At 38.0% G+C, this 14663-nt stretch overlaps 1 protein-coding gene across 1 annotated transcript in view; it reads left to right on the top strand.

Moving 5' to 3' along the window:
- The window catches only part of tsc1b (TSC complex subunit 1b), a 30543-nt gene extending 23504 nt beyond the window's left edge, over window positions 1-7039 (top strand). The window contains exons 16-22 of the mRNA XM_073824380.1: window positions 258-424; window positions 597-779; window positions 914-1024; window positions 2029-2151; window positions 2254-2441; window positions 3030-3203; window positions 4796-7039. Coding sequence (XP_073680481.1) covers window positions 258-424; window positions 597-779; window positions 914-1024; window positions 2029-2151; window positions 2254-2441; window positions 3030-3203; window positions 4796-5384 — 1535 coding nt within the window. The 3' untranslated portion in view covers window positions 5385-7039. The remainder of the gene's footprint in view (window positions 1-257; window positions 425-596; window positions 780-913; window positions 1025-2028; window positions 2152-2253; window positions 2442-3029; window positions 3204-4795) is intronic.
- Window positions 7040-14663: the final 7624 nt, after the last annotated feature.

Genomic DNA, 14663 nt, shown 5'->3' with positions numbered 1-14663 from the left:
GAACAGAATGCAGATTTTTCTTATTTTGCCTAAATATAATTTTTTTTTTTTTTCATTTAGTACTGCCCTTCAGAAGCTACAAAAGATACTTACATGTTTCCCAGAAGACAAAATAAGTTACATGTACCCTGATTGAAAGTTTTCACCCCCGGCTCTTAATGCATTGTTTTTTTGGGTGAAGTATCCCGTAGTAGCTCTTACTATTTGTATAATGTGTGAGTTATATAGAAAACTTTCTTTTATTTTCTCATGCACAGGTTCCGCTCCTCTGGACGAGCTGCACACACTGCGCAGTCAGCTGCTTCTGCTACACAACCAGCTCCTGTACGAGCGCTACAAGCGAGAACAGCATGCCGTACGCAACCGACGTCTGCTTCGGCGCATCATCAATGCCACTGCGCTCGAGGAGCAAAATAACGCTATGGTAAACTCAGCTCAGAGTCATGATCTGTGGGACAGAATTCAGTTTGAGTCTTCTGTTACTAGAACTGGGAAAAGTTTTCTGGCTTGGTGGTACCTGATATTCACCTTGACCACTAGAGGGCAGCAGAAACTCAGAAATTCAGTTGATTTTATGTATGTGTCTGTTTCTACAGAAGGACCAGCTGAACCTGCAGAGTGTGGATATCATGTCTTTAAGAGAGAGCCTGCAGGTAGAGCAGCAGAGATATCGGCAGCTTTGGGACGACCGAGAGACTGTAGTTACACGCCTGCACAGCCAGATACGCCAACTACAACAGGCCAGAGATGATTATTACACCAAAAACCAGGAGTTACAGGTACTAATCATTTTTTTTTTTTTCAAATCTTTCAAAGCCTAAGCCTTAAAGCTGTAGAAATGTAAATGAGATGGCGACAACATTGCAGTTTAGAATTGGTTTAATAATTTATGCATCTGTGAATCTCCAATCAGAGTAAACTACAAGAATGCCAGAAGCGAATAGGAGAGATGGAGGCGGAGCTTCAGAAGGCGAACAACAAAGTGTGCCACACAGGACACCTGCTGAACCAGCTCACTGCCAAGGTAAAAAATAGTCACCCTCTGTCTTTTGAGCTGTAAAAAGAGCTAGTCCCATATCTTTTAGTCCATTTGAATCTCTTTGCTGAAGTAAATGATCATTTGTCATTTTTGTGTTAAGGTCCCTTTAAAGATTTTGTGATTATATACTACTAGTCAAAAGTTTTTGAACAGTAAGATTTTTAATGTTTTTAAAGAAGTCTCTTCTGCTCACCAAGCCTGCATTTATTTGATCCAAAGTACAGCAAAAACAGTAAAATTGTTAAATTTATTTACTATTTATAGTAAGTTTTTTTTCTGTTTGAATATATTTTAAAATGTAATTATTCCTGTGATTTCAAAGCTGAATTTTTAGTATCATTACTCTAGTCACATGATCCTTCAGAAATCATTGTAATAGTCTGTTTTGCTGCTCAAAAAACATTTATCATTATAATTATGTTGAAAACAGCTGAGTAGAATTTTTTTCAGCTTTCTTTGATGAATAGAAACTTCAGAAGAACAGCATTTATCTAAAATAGAAATCTTTTGTAACATTCTAAATGTCTTTATCATCACTTTTGATAAATTTAATGCATCTTTGCTAAATAAAAATAAATTGAATGGTATAATGTATAATGTTACAAAATCGTTTTTTTTTTTTAGATTATCAAAGAATCCTGAAAAAATGTACTCAACTGTTTTAAATATTGATGATAATAAAAAAAGTCAGCATATTAGAAATATTTCTGATGAATCATGTGATGCTTAAGACTGGAGTAATGCTGAAAATGTAACATTTTAATGACAGGAATAAATTACTTTTTAAAATATATTCAAATAGAAAGCAGTTATTGTAAATAGTAAAAATATTTCACAATTTTACTGCTTTTGCTGTACTTTGGATCAAATAAGTGCAGGCTTGGTGAGCATTAGAGACATATTTAAAAAAACATTAAAACCCTTACTGTTCAAAAACTTTTGACTGGAAGTATATATCATCATCTTTCATCAACTTTTTCTTTCTTCAGTTGTCATCGAGTGAAAGTATTCAGCAGCAGTTGAGTTTTCTAAATAAGCAACTGCTGCTGTTAGGAGAAGCCCATAAACTGTGTGTTCAGGAGCTGCATCAGGCCGGACCAGATAGTAGCAAGGTACAAATCAAAAGACCAAGAATCCCAGTGTTTCATTTATCTTTTTCATAAATACGGTTTATGTCATATTCCTCTCTGTCTTTGTCCACTTTTCTCTCCTAGGAGGTGCAGATGCTGCAGACATCCTGGGGGAAGGAGACCGAGCGTCTAAAGCAGAATCTGTTACTTCAGAGCCAAAAGCTGGATGCTGCTCAGCAGAGAGTGGCAGAGCTGGAGACTCAACTTGCTAAGAAAGAACACCTGATCGCAGAACAAAAGAAGTTTCTAGAAGATGTCAAGGCTCAGGCTAAGTATGATCTATTTTGGTATACTTGCAGACTGTTTATAGGATACAGACAACTTGTGTTTGCATTTATTGACTTTTAGAATCACAAAGCTTCCTCTCAGTTTTCTGTATTATATGTGACCCTGAACCACAAAACCAGTCTTAAGTAGCATGGGTATGTTTGAAGCAATAGCCAACAATACATTGAATGGGTCCAAGTTATCGATTTTATGCCAAAATCATTAGGATATGCCCATCATTAGGATATTAAGTAAAGATCATATTCCATAAAGATATTTTGTAAATTTCCTACTGTAAATATATCAAAACTTAATTCTTGCAACTTTAAAGGCGATTTTCTCAATATTCTATTTTTTGCACCCTTAAATTACAGATTTTCAAATAGTTGTATCTCGGCCAAATATTGGTCTATATTAATAAACATACACCAACGGAAAGCATATTTATTTGCTTTCAGATGGTATATAAATGGTTGACCCTTATGACTGGTTTTGTGGTCCAGGGTCACATATGCTTTCTTTTTTTAAATTCCTTTATTTCACAATGTCTCACATTTCACAATGTCTCACATCTTTATTTGCCCTATTTTCAGAGGGGAACTGCAAGCCTCTGAGAGCAGATATCACGCACAGAGGCGGGTAACTCTGGTTCTGCAGACTGAGCTTCTGCAGCTTTACAGCAGGCTGGAAACAGAAGATTCCTCTGGCACTGCTTCAGCCTTACCAGCAGAGGGCGCCAATGAGCCCCGCAGTTCCACTGAGCCCAGGTAGGACAGAAAACCATAGTGCAAGGGTCACCAAACTTGATCCTGGAGGGCCGGTGTCCTGCAGAGTTTAGCTCCAACTTGCCTCAACACAGCTGCCTGGAAGTTTCAAGTACACCTATTAAGACCTTGATTGGCTGGTTCAGGTGTGTTTGATTAGGGTTGGAGCTAAACTCTGTAGGGACACCGGCCCTCCAGGACCGAGTGTGGTGACCCCTGCCATAGTGTCATTCAAAAAAGTTTGAAACAAAGATAACGTTATCAATTTCATCATGATACTACTTCTGTGTTTGCATGATTTTTTGATATGCAGTTCATGCTGTTAGGACTTTTTTTATTCTGTTAAAAAGTATGAAAATATAAAAAAACACTATTTTAAACTGAAATGATATTTCACAATATTACATTTTTTTTTCTGTATTTTCAATCAAATAAATGCAGCCTTGATTAGCAGAAAAGACTTCCTTCAAAATCTTACTGATCCCAAACTTTTGAACTTCTGACTTTTTTTGTTGAGTTCATGAGTCCCTTGTTTAACTGCCCACTGTTCTTCAGAAAAATCCTTCAGGTCCCACAAATTCTTTTGTTTTTCAGCATTTTTGTTTATTTGAACCCTTTCCAGCAATGAAAGTATGATTTTGAGATCTTTTCACACTGAGGACAGCTGAGGGACTCATATGCAACTATTACAGAAGGTTCAAACGCTCACTGATGCGTCAGAAGGAAAAACAATGCATTTAGAGCCAGGGGTGAAAACTTGATTAATTTGAGGTTCAGGGTAAATTTAACTTTTTGTCTTCTGGAAAACATGTAGTTATCTTCTGTAGCTTCTGAAGGGCATTATTAAATGGAAAAAATATGATATTTAGGCAAAATAAGAAAAATGTATAGATCATTCTGTTCAAAAGTTTACACCCCTGGCTTCTAATGCATAATTTTTCTTACTGGAGCATCAGTGAGCATTTGAACCTTTTGTAACAGTTGCATATGAGTCCCTCAGTTGTCCTCAGTGTGAAAAGATGAATCTCAAAATCACACAGTCATTGTTGGAAAGGGTTCAAATACAGAAAAATGCTGAAAAACCAAATAATTTGTTGGACCTAAAGGATTTTTCTAAAGAACAGTGGGACGTTTAACTGTTCAGGACAAACAAGGGACTCATGAACAACCATCACTAAAAAAAACAAAACAAAAAAACACAGCTGTGGATCATTCAGGTAACAGCACAGTATTAAGACTCAAGCGTATGTAAACTTTTGAATAGGATCATTTTTATAAATTCAACAATTATTTTCTCTTGTGGATTATATGTAAATGTCTTTTATGTGAAATATTTTATTCAGGTCAGTACTAAATAAAAAATAACATGCTTTTTTGCATGATCCCTCTTATTTTGTTAAAATAATTAACGTTTTGCAGATTCTGCAAGGTGTATCTAAACTTTTGACTTAAACTGTATATAATAGGACACCAATTTGTCCCTGTTTTTGTGGCCTGTTATAAATGGGTCTGCTTGTGGGTTACAACATTATTACTCTTATTTTTTTTAATACATAAAGTTCTTATGATTGTGACTTTTTTCTGTTTGTTTCTAGTGTCATAGTGGTGGATGGCGCAGTAAAAACAACCACCAAAGACAATGGCAAGTCACCTCAGTCTCTGCATGGCAACGGCAGCACTTTATTACCAGGGCAGCCCAAGGCCAACTCTTCCCCGGCCAACTCTGTAAATGGCAATCGAGACACTCCCCCACCTGTCCTAGTGGAACCACCCCCTCACCGTCCTCATTCCCCACTAGGACCCCCAGGACCTTTGGTCCCCTCTGACACCCCACTCACAGTAGGCTCCTACCCCAGTGCGAAGAGCTTTCTGGGTATGCGTGCAAGAGAGCTATTCCGCAACAAAAGCGAGAGCCAGTGCGATGAGGACGAAGCCCCGCCTCCACGTCTCACCGGCCTATCACAAGGCCTGAAAACTGAGCTCTGCGTGGAGCCCACAGCAAAGAGTCCATCCAGCTCCACCGCTGCGCAGAGCTTCACGCTCATCACATCTGCTAAAGAAACCCAACCGGATCCTCAAAGAGCCAAGAACCGAGACACATTCGGCTCAAGATGCCCAGAGCGACCCAGGCAGCAACCGTTAAGGATCATGGACTATAACGAAAGTCATCAGGAGCACAGCTAAAGTTTTGGAGAAGTGGTGAAGGAGAGGGAGGTAGAGGATGGAGAGATATGCGAATTTAGATTTATTAGAGCGTAAGGCAAGACTCTTTCGATTTTCAGTGTTATCTGTCCCGTTTCCACAAGCCGACAACAGGATTTTGGAGCTAGTAAATCAGTAAAACCCTCACTAAGACAGGACAAGTGGAAGCTATAGACTAAACCAAGATGTATAGAAGTGGTCACAAAATGTCTTTTAGTAACCCCACTGCGTTGTTCACCAGAAATGTCTATTTGTTATATTTGTTATTTTTTACTAATTTATCCGCTCCCTTTAACCAAGTAACTGTTGCAGCCCGTTGAAGCTTTGCATTTAGGCGGTTAGAAGCAATATAAGTTGATTCATTTGTAGTAATGGTACAATGCTTACACCCTCACAGCTCACCTGCACAGAGCTGAAGTGTGTGCTTGGATGCCAGGAAGCGGATGGTCGGTTGGAAGGTTGTCTTGTGCCAAGCAGGAGTCAGTGTTTCTTTAAAACCATCAGCTTTGACCTTTTAGACACGTCAAGTGCATTTTTCTGTGCTCAAATCATGTTTATCTCTGTTTCTGTGTGTGTAACGTGTGTGTGTGTGTGTGTGTGTGTGTGTGTGTGTGTGTGTGTTGAGAGTGATGGCCTGTATCCCAGACTCGATTCTGGGTTAAATTGCACTGTTACTGATTACGGAAAAAATCCGTTACACTCTTGGACTAGGCTAAATCTGGATCCAAGAAATGATACAGCCACAACGAGAGGAAGGTTCGACATGTTTTTTATATTTTTTTTTAATTATTTATTTTTGGTCCTCTTCTCCTTTTTAGCTTTTTAAGTATTACCAGTGCTTTTATGAGCAACGTAAACGAACAACGGCCATAGATTCGTGATCATTATCCGCGACTAGTCAACCTTATAAAATCTAGATGATCTAGTGGCCATTTTAAAGCCTTATCCTGATAAGTCAGACACAAGTAATTCGCTTTGACGATACTAACCTTCAGTCTCAAGTTCAGTCATATTCAAGTAGTTACCTGATAATAGTATGGATGATCTGTCTTTTACCCTCTCACTTAAGCGCACTGCTGATGTTCAAGTATATTATTACTAAGTTTGCTTTCTGAGTGCCAAATACTCAAGACAATGACAGTATTTTGCTTAAATGTACTGGTTTTTGTTCTATTATTTAAGCACATCTATTCTTATACTACCACATATCAGTTTGAGGGGGTAAATGTTAGATTTGAGGACTGTAGCGATGAGAGCTGTACGATCCCAAGTAGACCGTGTAAAATATCTCTGAATTTCCACAAAGTGAATTGCGGATGTGGTGGTCATAACTCAAATTGTTCCCAAATCCTGTTGTCCTCTTGAAGTATCTGCTGTTCCTTCTGCCTTGCTATCTAGAGCATGTACAACAATCCTCTTTTAATGCCAACAACAGGAACTATGACTTAACAAGATACAAGGTACAATCAGCGTGGAAGGAAAGGAACGTTTGAATTTGAGCTCCTCTGTTGGAGATGAAAGTTCTGGGGTTTGTTCGGGGAGGGAAGGCAGGGTCGGTCAGAAAAGGTTCTTAAAGCAGTTGCTTGTGTTAACTGTGAATGACAAAAATAAAATCGTCTTCAATGTTTTGCACTACAGATTTGGGGTTGTCTTGATTATTTGCTTCCTTGGATAATTTCGCTTTGATGTCTGGAATGGAATGGATGGTTTACAGTTGAAGTCACAAGTTTACATACAGCTTGCAGAATCTGCAAAATGTTAATTATTTTACCAAAATAAGAAAGGATCATATAAAATGCATGTTATTTTTTATTTAGTACTGACCTGAATAAGATATTTCACATAAAAGATGTTTACATATAGTCCACAAGAGAAAATATTATTTGAATTTATAAAAATTACTCCAATCTAAAGTTTACATACTTGATTCTTATCCACAGCTTTTTTTTTTTTTTTTTGATGATAGTTGTTCATGAGTCCCTTGTTTGTCCTGAACAGCTAAACTGCCCGCTGTTCATCAGAAAAAAATCCTTCAGGTCCCACAGATTCTTTGGTTTTTCAACATTTTTGTGTATTTGAACCCTTTCCAACAATGACTGTATGATTTTGAGATCTGTTTTTTTACACCGAGGACAACTGAGGGACTCATATGCAACTATTACAGAAGGTTCAAACGCTCACTGATGCTCCAGAAGGAAAAAAAAAACATGCATTAAGAGCCAGGGGTGTAAACTTTTGAAACAGAATGAAGATGTGTACATTTTTCTTGTTTTGCCTAAATGTCATGTTTTTTTTTTTTCATTTAGTACTGCCCTTCAGAAGCTACAGAAGATAATTACATGTTTTCCAGAAGACAAAATAAGTTACATTTACTCTGATCTTCAAATTCAAAACGTTTTCACCCCCTCCAGTTGTCTTCAGTGTGAAAAGATGAATCTCAAAATCATAAAGTCATTGTTGGAAAGGGTTCAAATACACAAAAATGCTGAAAAATCAAAGAATTTGTTGGACCTGAAGGATTTTTCTGAAGAACAGTGGGCAATTTAACTGTCCCGGACAAACAAGGGACTCATGAACTATCACTAAACAAAACAAATTAAAAAAAAAAAAAAAAAAAAACGGTTGTGGATCATTCAGGTAACAACGCAGTATTAAGAATTTAGTTTATGTTAAGTTTTGAATGGGGACATTTTTATATTTTTAATGGACTACATGTAAACATCTTTTATTTGAAATAGCCTATTCAAGTCAGTACTAAATAAAAAAAATAACATACACTTTGTATGATCCCTCTTATGTTGGTCAAATTATTGACATTTTGCAGATTCTGAAAGGTGTAAACTTTTGACTCCAACTGTAAATTTGTAATACTCATTGACAAACTATAGTCACAAAAACTATGGTTTTGTTAAGGTGTACAATAAATATTTGGCCAAATTTAAGTTGCTTAACATATTTCAAACTTACTGTTTTATTAAATTTTATAGTTAGAATTCAATGCATCACATTAAAAATATATATTTGAAATCTAATAAGCAAAAAAAAATAAAAATAAAAAAAATCCTGAAATTTAGAAGACTACAGTAGTCAACATTTGAAGTGGATCAAAATCTTTTATCAAAGTTGTCCTAAAACCAAAACCAATATCCAATCTTGTCTTAGGACTACTTTGATGAACTTTCTTCCACTTCAAATGATGACTACTGTACATCATGAGACACTTTTGTGACGCTTATGGTGCTTTAGATGTTATTTTTAGTCACTTATTAATATTATACATTTCATTTTTTCATTTTCTTTTTTCTCTTGCGTTCCACAGATGAAAAACAGGTTGTGAATGACATGAAAGGGAGTGAATTATTAATTTCTGGATTAATTTTCCTTAATTTTTAAATACGATTTAGGATCACCATTTAAACATTCTCTCTCCCACATGAAGACATTTGAATTATTATTATGAAATAAAATATGGCTAAATTTAAAAAAAAAATGTATTTAAAAAAAATCACAGTTTGGTCACTAGAGGGCACTGTTGCTCTTGATTATCAACCGTCAATCAACAGGTGCGGTCGAATCGCTATTGACTCTCCCGAGCGTTTTCGCTAGAAGCATATCTACAGATTAGCTTGGCCGTTCATTTGAGGTCAAACGATAGATTGGATTCAAGTTTTTGCTCTTCCCCGTTAGAAACATACAGTTCTGTAAGATTCAGTAGATGTTCTAATCGAGGGAAAAAAAAAAAAAAAAATTTTACGCTAGCTTGCTGCTCTCCCCGTTTGGTCAGCTGATTTTAAAAAGTGTTCTGTTTACATTACAGGTCGGTCTGGAAAACTAGCTGATGACACTACTAATCGATCTTTGCCATTTAAGACCAGCAAATGAGGTTATTTTTATTTATTAACCTATATAAAAGTAATTTTCGATGTCAAAATATTATCCAGGCTATCAGTGAAGTCTGTGAAGCGATTGGAGTTGAAACAGCTTTTATTTTATGTAGATGGTGACCTAAACATATGGCACATATGGTGCAATTATTCCCTGTCTGCTCGTCTTGTTGAAATTCAGTGGCGGAGCGAAACACGACGAGAGCTGCTACAACTGAGAAAGTAAGATTAGTTTATCAAACGTGTGCATATGTAGGACTATTTCATGACTGAGTCAAAAAAAATCTTATGTTTAATTTAGCAGTACTCTGAGGGGTCAGGGAAACTGATGCAGAATAATTGGACGCAGAGGGAATCCATACCAATTTGTGATTTCAGAATCTACTTGAGAAATTAGATGTCAGTGCAAATATGAAATCGCTCCTCAATGTTTTCAAAGATTGTATGAAATTTTAAGTATAAATCTTAAGTATTCACAGCAAAGGGATTTCTCTCTTCTCTCTTTGCCAACTTGAAATGCAACCCAGTGAAATTGTCAGGACACAGGAGGAGGCGAGCCGTGGAGTTAAAGCAGTGCCATGCAGTCATGATTGGGCTATAAAGAGTCTTATTTTTATTTAATTATTTCTCCGTTTTCTCTTGAAAGTGCTGTAGATTCCTGGTATCAAGGGCTCGTCTTTATTTTTTCATGCATTTGAAAATTATAATTAAAGGATAACTGTATCCAACTGTGAAAATGTGTGAAATACTTTCAGTATTGTAGTATCTAGGTCTTGGGTGTAATTAGAAGCCCAGTTAAGGCAAAACTAATTACAATTAACACGATTAGTTATTATTTTTGCAGCATGGCAACGTGTTTTCCCCTTATATTTCCAAGAACTGAAGTGTCTCAGTGTGATGTTAAAAAAAGGCGTAATATATTATTTTAATGTTGTAGCATGCTCATTTTCCAGCATCCCGGTTATATTTAAATGTTTGTGTTTATTCCACACGGACACATGCTGAAGCAGAAATGCAAAACAAGATCATTCTGGTAAGCATATTTCATACTGACACTCCTAAAAACGACTTCATTTGTCCTCATTAATAGCTTAAAAGTCCATGAATAAATAATCGTTAAAGAGGATACTTTTTGCTTTATGTTTAGCTAAACGCAAAGTGCACAGAAATTGAATGAATATGAGCGTTTATCCCTGAGCCCACCCCTGCAATCACATTTAGACAGCTGACACACACACACACACACACACACACACACACACACACTTCAACATCCGGTTTCACAGGAGGGGGGGAAAAAGCTTGCGTAGTTGGACCTTTGAGATGAGAGTAAATTCAATTAACCGAGGGTGGTTTGTGTTTTCCTCACTTCTGAATCTGTTAGCCAAGTAGACTCAAACTTTAAAAGGAAGAAGAAAGGGAAAGAGAGCAAAAGGGGAAAGAGAGAGAGAGAGAACAAGGGATGCGCGCACCAATCCCAGTGGTTTAATTATTTTAATTATCATCCTCTTTCGGCTTTTCTAAAAAAGGGGCCATTAAAGGATGCCCATTTGGGTTAATCTGATTAAAAAAAGCAAGATGGAGGGAGAGATAAAAGGCTGTGGATGTCAGAACTAATCAGGAGAGTTAAAACTGCTATTTATGATCTGGGACTGGTGTGGAAAATCTTTTCAAAATACCTTTCTCCTGTTTCAAACACCAGCAATTCGACAGATATATCTAAATATGGACAGCCTAGCTTACATTTTATATTTTAATTACATTGTAGCCTACAATATGATTTAAGGCACTGTTTGTCGAATTTTAAGGGTCGACAATCATTTAAATCCATTTAGCGTGGCGGCGAAAGATTTCCCTTGCAAAATTTGCAATTGGTTCAAATTGGTCACATTTGAAAGTGATTCCTGTGTGAGCTGTGCTTTCACACATCTCAACGGTTTTCTGGAATAGTCTATTATGATTGGTCAGTCGCATAATTTCGCAGTAATTTTTCCCAGCAGTGTTGCCAGGTCCCCAGTTTTCCCACGGAATTGGGCTACTTTAACACTGTGTGTACACCAGACACAAGCAGTCTGATGCAACAAAATACCATAGAACTTACTATAATCAGTTCTGCTGTCTACACTGGTCAACTGCCGAGTCCAGTGTAGAACGGGTGATGCACTGTTGCCGTGGGTTGTTTTTCATGTCCGCGGGTTAAAGCAACGCCAGTACGTCAATACTCTAATGGTTGGTCAGTCGTGTCTTTCAACGCGGTGTATATCACAACAGTGTTGCCAATTGGGCTACTTTAACACTGTAGCTGCTGGTTGTTTTTCATGTCCACAAGAAGCGACGCCAATAACGTGATATTTAGCCCCTGGAATGCAAATTTTGATAGGAGAACCTTCTAAAAAAAGTGTATTTTACCCCCCAGAACAATTTACCTTGGAATTACCTACAGATTGGGATAGTTTTGAGTAGCAACTGGGCGTGTTTTGTTGTGAAAACCTGGCATCCCAACATCTTTCTGGAATACTGGATTATGGTTGGTCAGTCGTGTCATTCAGCAGTAATGGGCGGTATATCATAGTAGTGTTGCCAATTGGGCTACTTCAACACTGTTGCCGCTGGTTGTTTTTCATGTCTGTGGATTGTAGCGACGTCAATAACATGATATTTAGCCCTTGGAATGTGAATTTTGCCAGGGGAACCTTCCAAAAAAGTGTATTTTATCACTGGAACGCAATTTTCACCTGGGGACTACCTCTGAAACTGATTAGGCTAGTTTTGAGTAGCAACTAGGAGGGTTTTGTTGTGAAAACCTGGCAACCTTGTTTCACACATCCCAACGGCTTTCTGGAATCCTCAATTATGACGGGTCAGTCGTGTCATTCAGTGGTAATTTTCCCATAGCTAGGCTGTATATCACAGCAGTGTTGCCAAGTCTCTGGTTTTCCTGCGAAATTGGGCTACTTTAACACCGTGTCGACACCGGATGCAAGCAGCACGGTGCGGTGCGACACGACACGACACGACACGAAAAATCCCTGACAGTAAATTGATGCTGCATTGTAATTATGATGTACTGATATTTAATTGAAATAATTTTTAACGGTCACAACAACTGTTTCGTCCTGTATAGACACAGTGTGACATTGTTGCCGTGGGTTATTTAACTTTATATTTATGCAAATTTTGTCAGGGCACCCCGCCAAAAAAGTGTTTTTTACCCCCTGAATGCTATTTTCACCTGGGGACCACCGAAACCGATTGGGCTAATTTTGAGTAACTGGGTGGGTTTTGTTGTGAAAACCTGGCAACCTTGTTTCACACATCCAAACGGCTTTCTGGAATACTTGATTATGATTTTTCAGTTGCATCATTCAGCGGTAATAGGTGGCATTTCACAGCAATGTTGCCAAGTCCGAGGATTTCCTGCGGAATTGGGCTACTTTAACACTGTTTGCGTGGGTTGTGTTTCATGTCCGCGGGTTGAAGTGATGCTAATAACATGATATTTATCTCCTAGAACGTGAATTTTTCAACTGGACTAGTTTTGAGTAGGAATTGGGTGGGTTTTGTTGTGAAAACCTGGCAACCCTGTATCACTGGCTCCTCCAGATAACTAAAACTGACACTACTTTCTTGTTTTATACAAATATAATGACCCAATATAGTAGTGAATTAGGTAACTAGTATTAATTTTGCTATATGCTATCCACCTTTTTTTTCTCTCGTAAATTTAATGTGTGGCTTCCGGTCTCATCCACATCCAGCTATTTTTAGCCGTACAAAACTGCTGTGTTTTACCATATTATTTGAATGTATTATTTTAATTATGAACACACTGGTTTGTAGTGCAAACAGTTTTACCGTTTACAACACTTTAAGTGTTCCCCTCGTAATTTTGTACGGTGGCTTACGAACTCACACATTCTCACACATTACCAGAAAACAGCTTACTTCCGCATTGAAAAATAAGTCGGATAATATTGTAACAGTGTTTGTTTTTTTGCTAGGACAAATGTTTTGTAAGACTATTCTTTTTTTAGAGCTATTTTGTAGGACTTTATTCCATAGTGGAAGCTTTAAGGTAATATCCAGGTAAGAATATGAAGTCATTTCAACTTAAGCTATCATTTAATGTCTGCATGTTAATTTATTTTATGGGAAACTGCAAAATATGCATTGTCTTACACAGGATAGATACAGTATGTCACGGCATAATGTGATTTGTGACTGCCCACCCATTCTAACTGAACCTTTCAATTCAGCATTAAAGCATCGTTGTTCAAACACCTGCTGTGATGGAAACATCACTCTCCCTTTGACTAACTACTCTGTGACGGACACCTAATGTCTTTTCATCGAAAGTTACAGAGAACCTGACACACCACGCTTGAGTGCAGAAGCCCGGCTAAAACCTGCACAGGTGTTGAACCACAGCATGAAAAGGAGCAGAGAAAGATCCACTTTCTGAATAAATCAAGCAGAAGCAATATCCTGCATGTGTAGAGAGATGGACGGGAGCCCATGTAATATTAAAAGCGCCGTGTCTGGCAACGCAAGCGGTGCCACTCCTTTCATTGCTCCTGCTCCCTCCACTACCCGGCCACTGGCTCTTCTCTCAAGGTGACACTTCAAAGCACCAACGCAGACGTGGAAGGCCTGGCTGCCAGCATGGAGCCAACCCAACCCTCCTCCACCCCCTTCCTCAAACAGGCGCTTGCTACCCCCGCTGGGCCAGGTCAACGCCAAGAATCCACACCGCTTGCCACTCGGGAACCCTTGTCAAAATCTGCTTCGTATCCTTAATTAATAACACTACTTTCCTATTGCAAACACGAGGGGGGAGAGAGTGCCCGTCTGGAGTCCACTGGCACCGTTCGTTACTGGAGTCTCAATTCCGACATTTCTGTGCTGGAAATGTTATCTGTTACACCAATTTCTGCTAGAATTTAGACAATGTTTTATTGCATTTGTTGTCCTGTAATGCCAGTGTTTTTCTCACCATTTTGTCTTTGTTTTTACTCAAGATGCCCCTCATTGAGATTCCCAAAGAGTAATTTGTGAAGGTTCATGGGGGTACGTTCAACATCGATTCTCTGAGAGATGAAAAATGCAGCATATGGAGGTAGGAAGACATCAAGACATGTCCAAATACAGTGTTCTTGTAACATGCCTTCAGCTGCAACAGTATCATTTGCTGTATAATATATCCCAGAATTCTGTATGTACGGTTTTGGCGGTTGGTGGAAGGAATGAAAATGTACAGTAGACTCCAAGGTTTTGAGCATAGCCTATGTTTTTGGTCTGCTGTAAAGTCCTTAAAACATGTAAAGAATTTCACTTGTAAGTGATTTTTCGTACTTGTTAAACTTCTATGATAATCAAA

The sequence above is a fragment of the Garra rufa genome, chromosome 19 (genome assembly GCF_049309525.1).
Source record: "Garra rufa chromosome 19, GarRuf1.0, whole genome shotgun sequence".
NCBI classification, from domain to species: domain Eukaryota; kingdom Metazoa; phylum Chordata; class Actinopteri; order Cypriniformes; family Cyprinidae; genus Garra; species Garra rufa.
The sequence above is the reverse complement of the archived record's forward strand: the minus strand, read 5'-3'. Positions and strand labels throughout refer to the sequence as shown.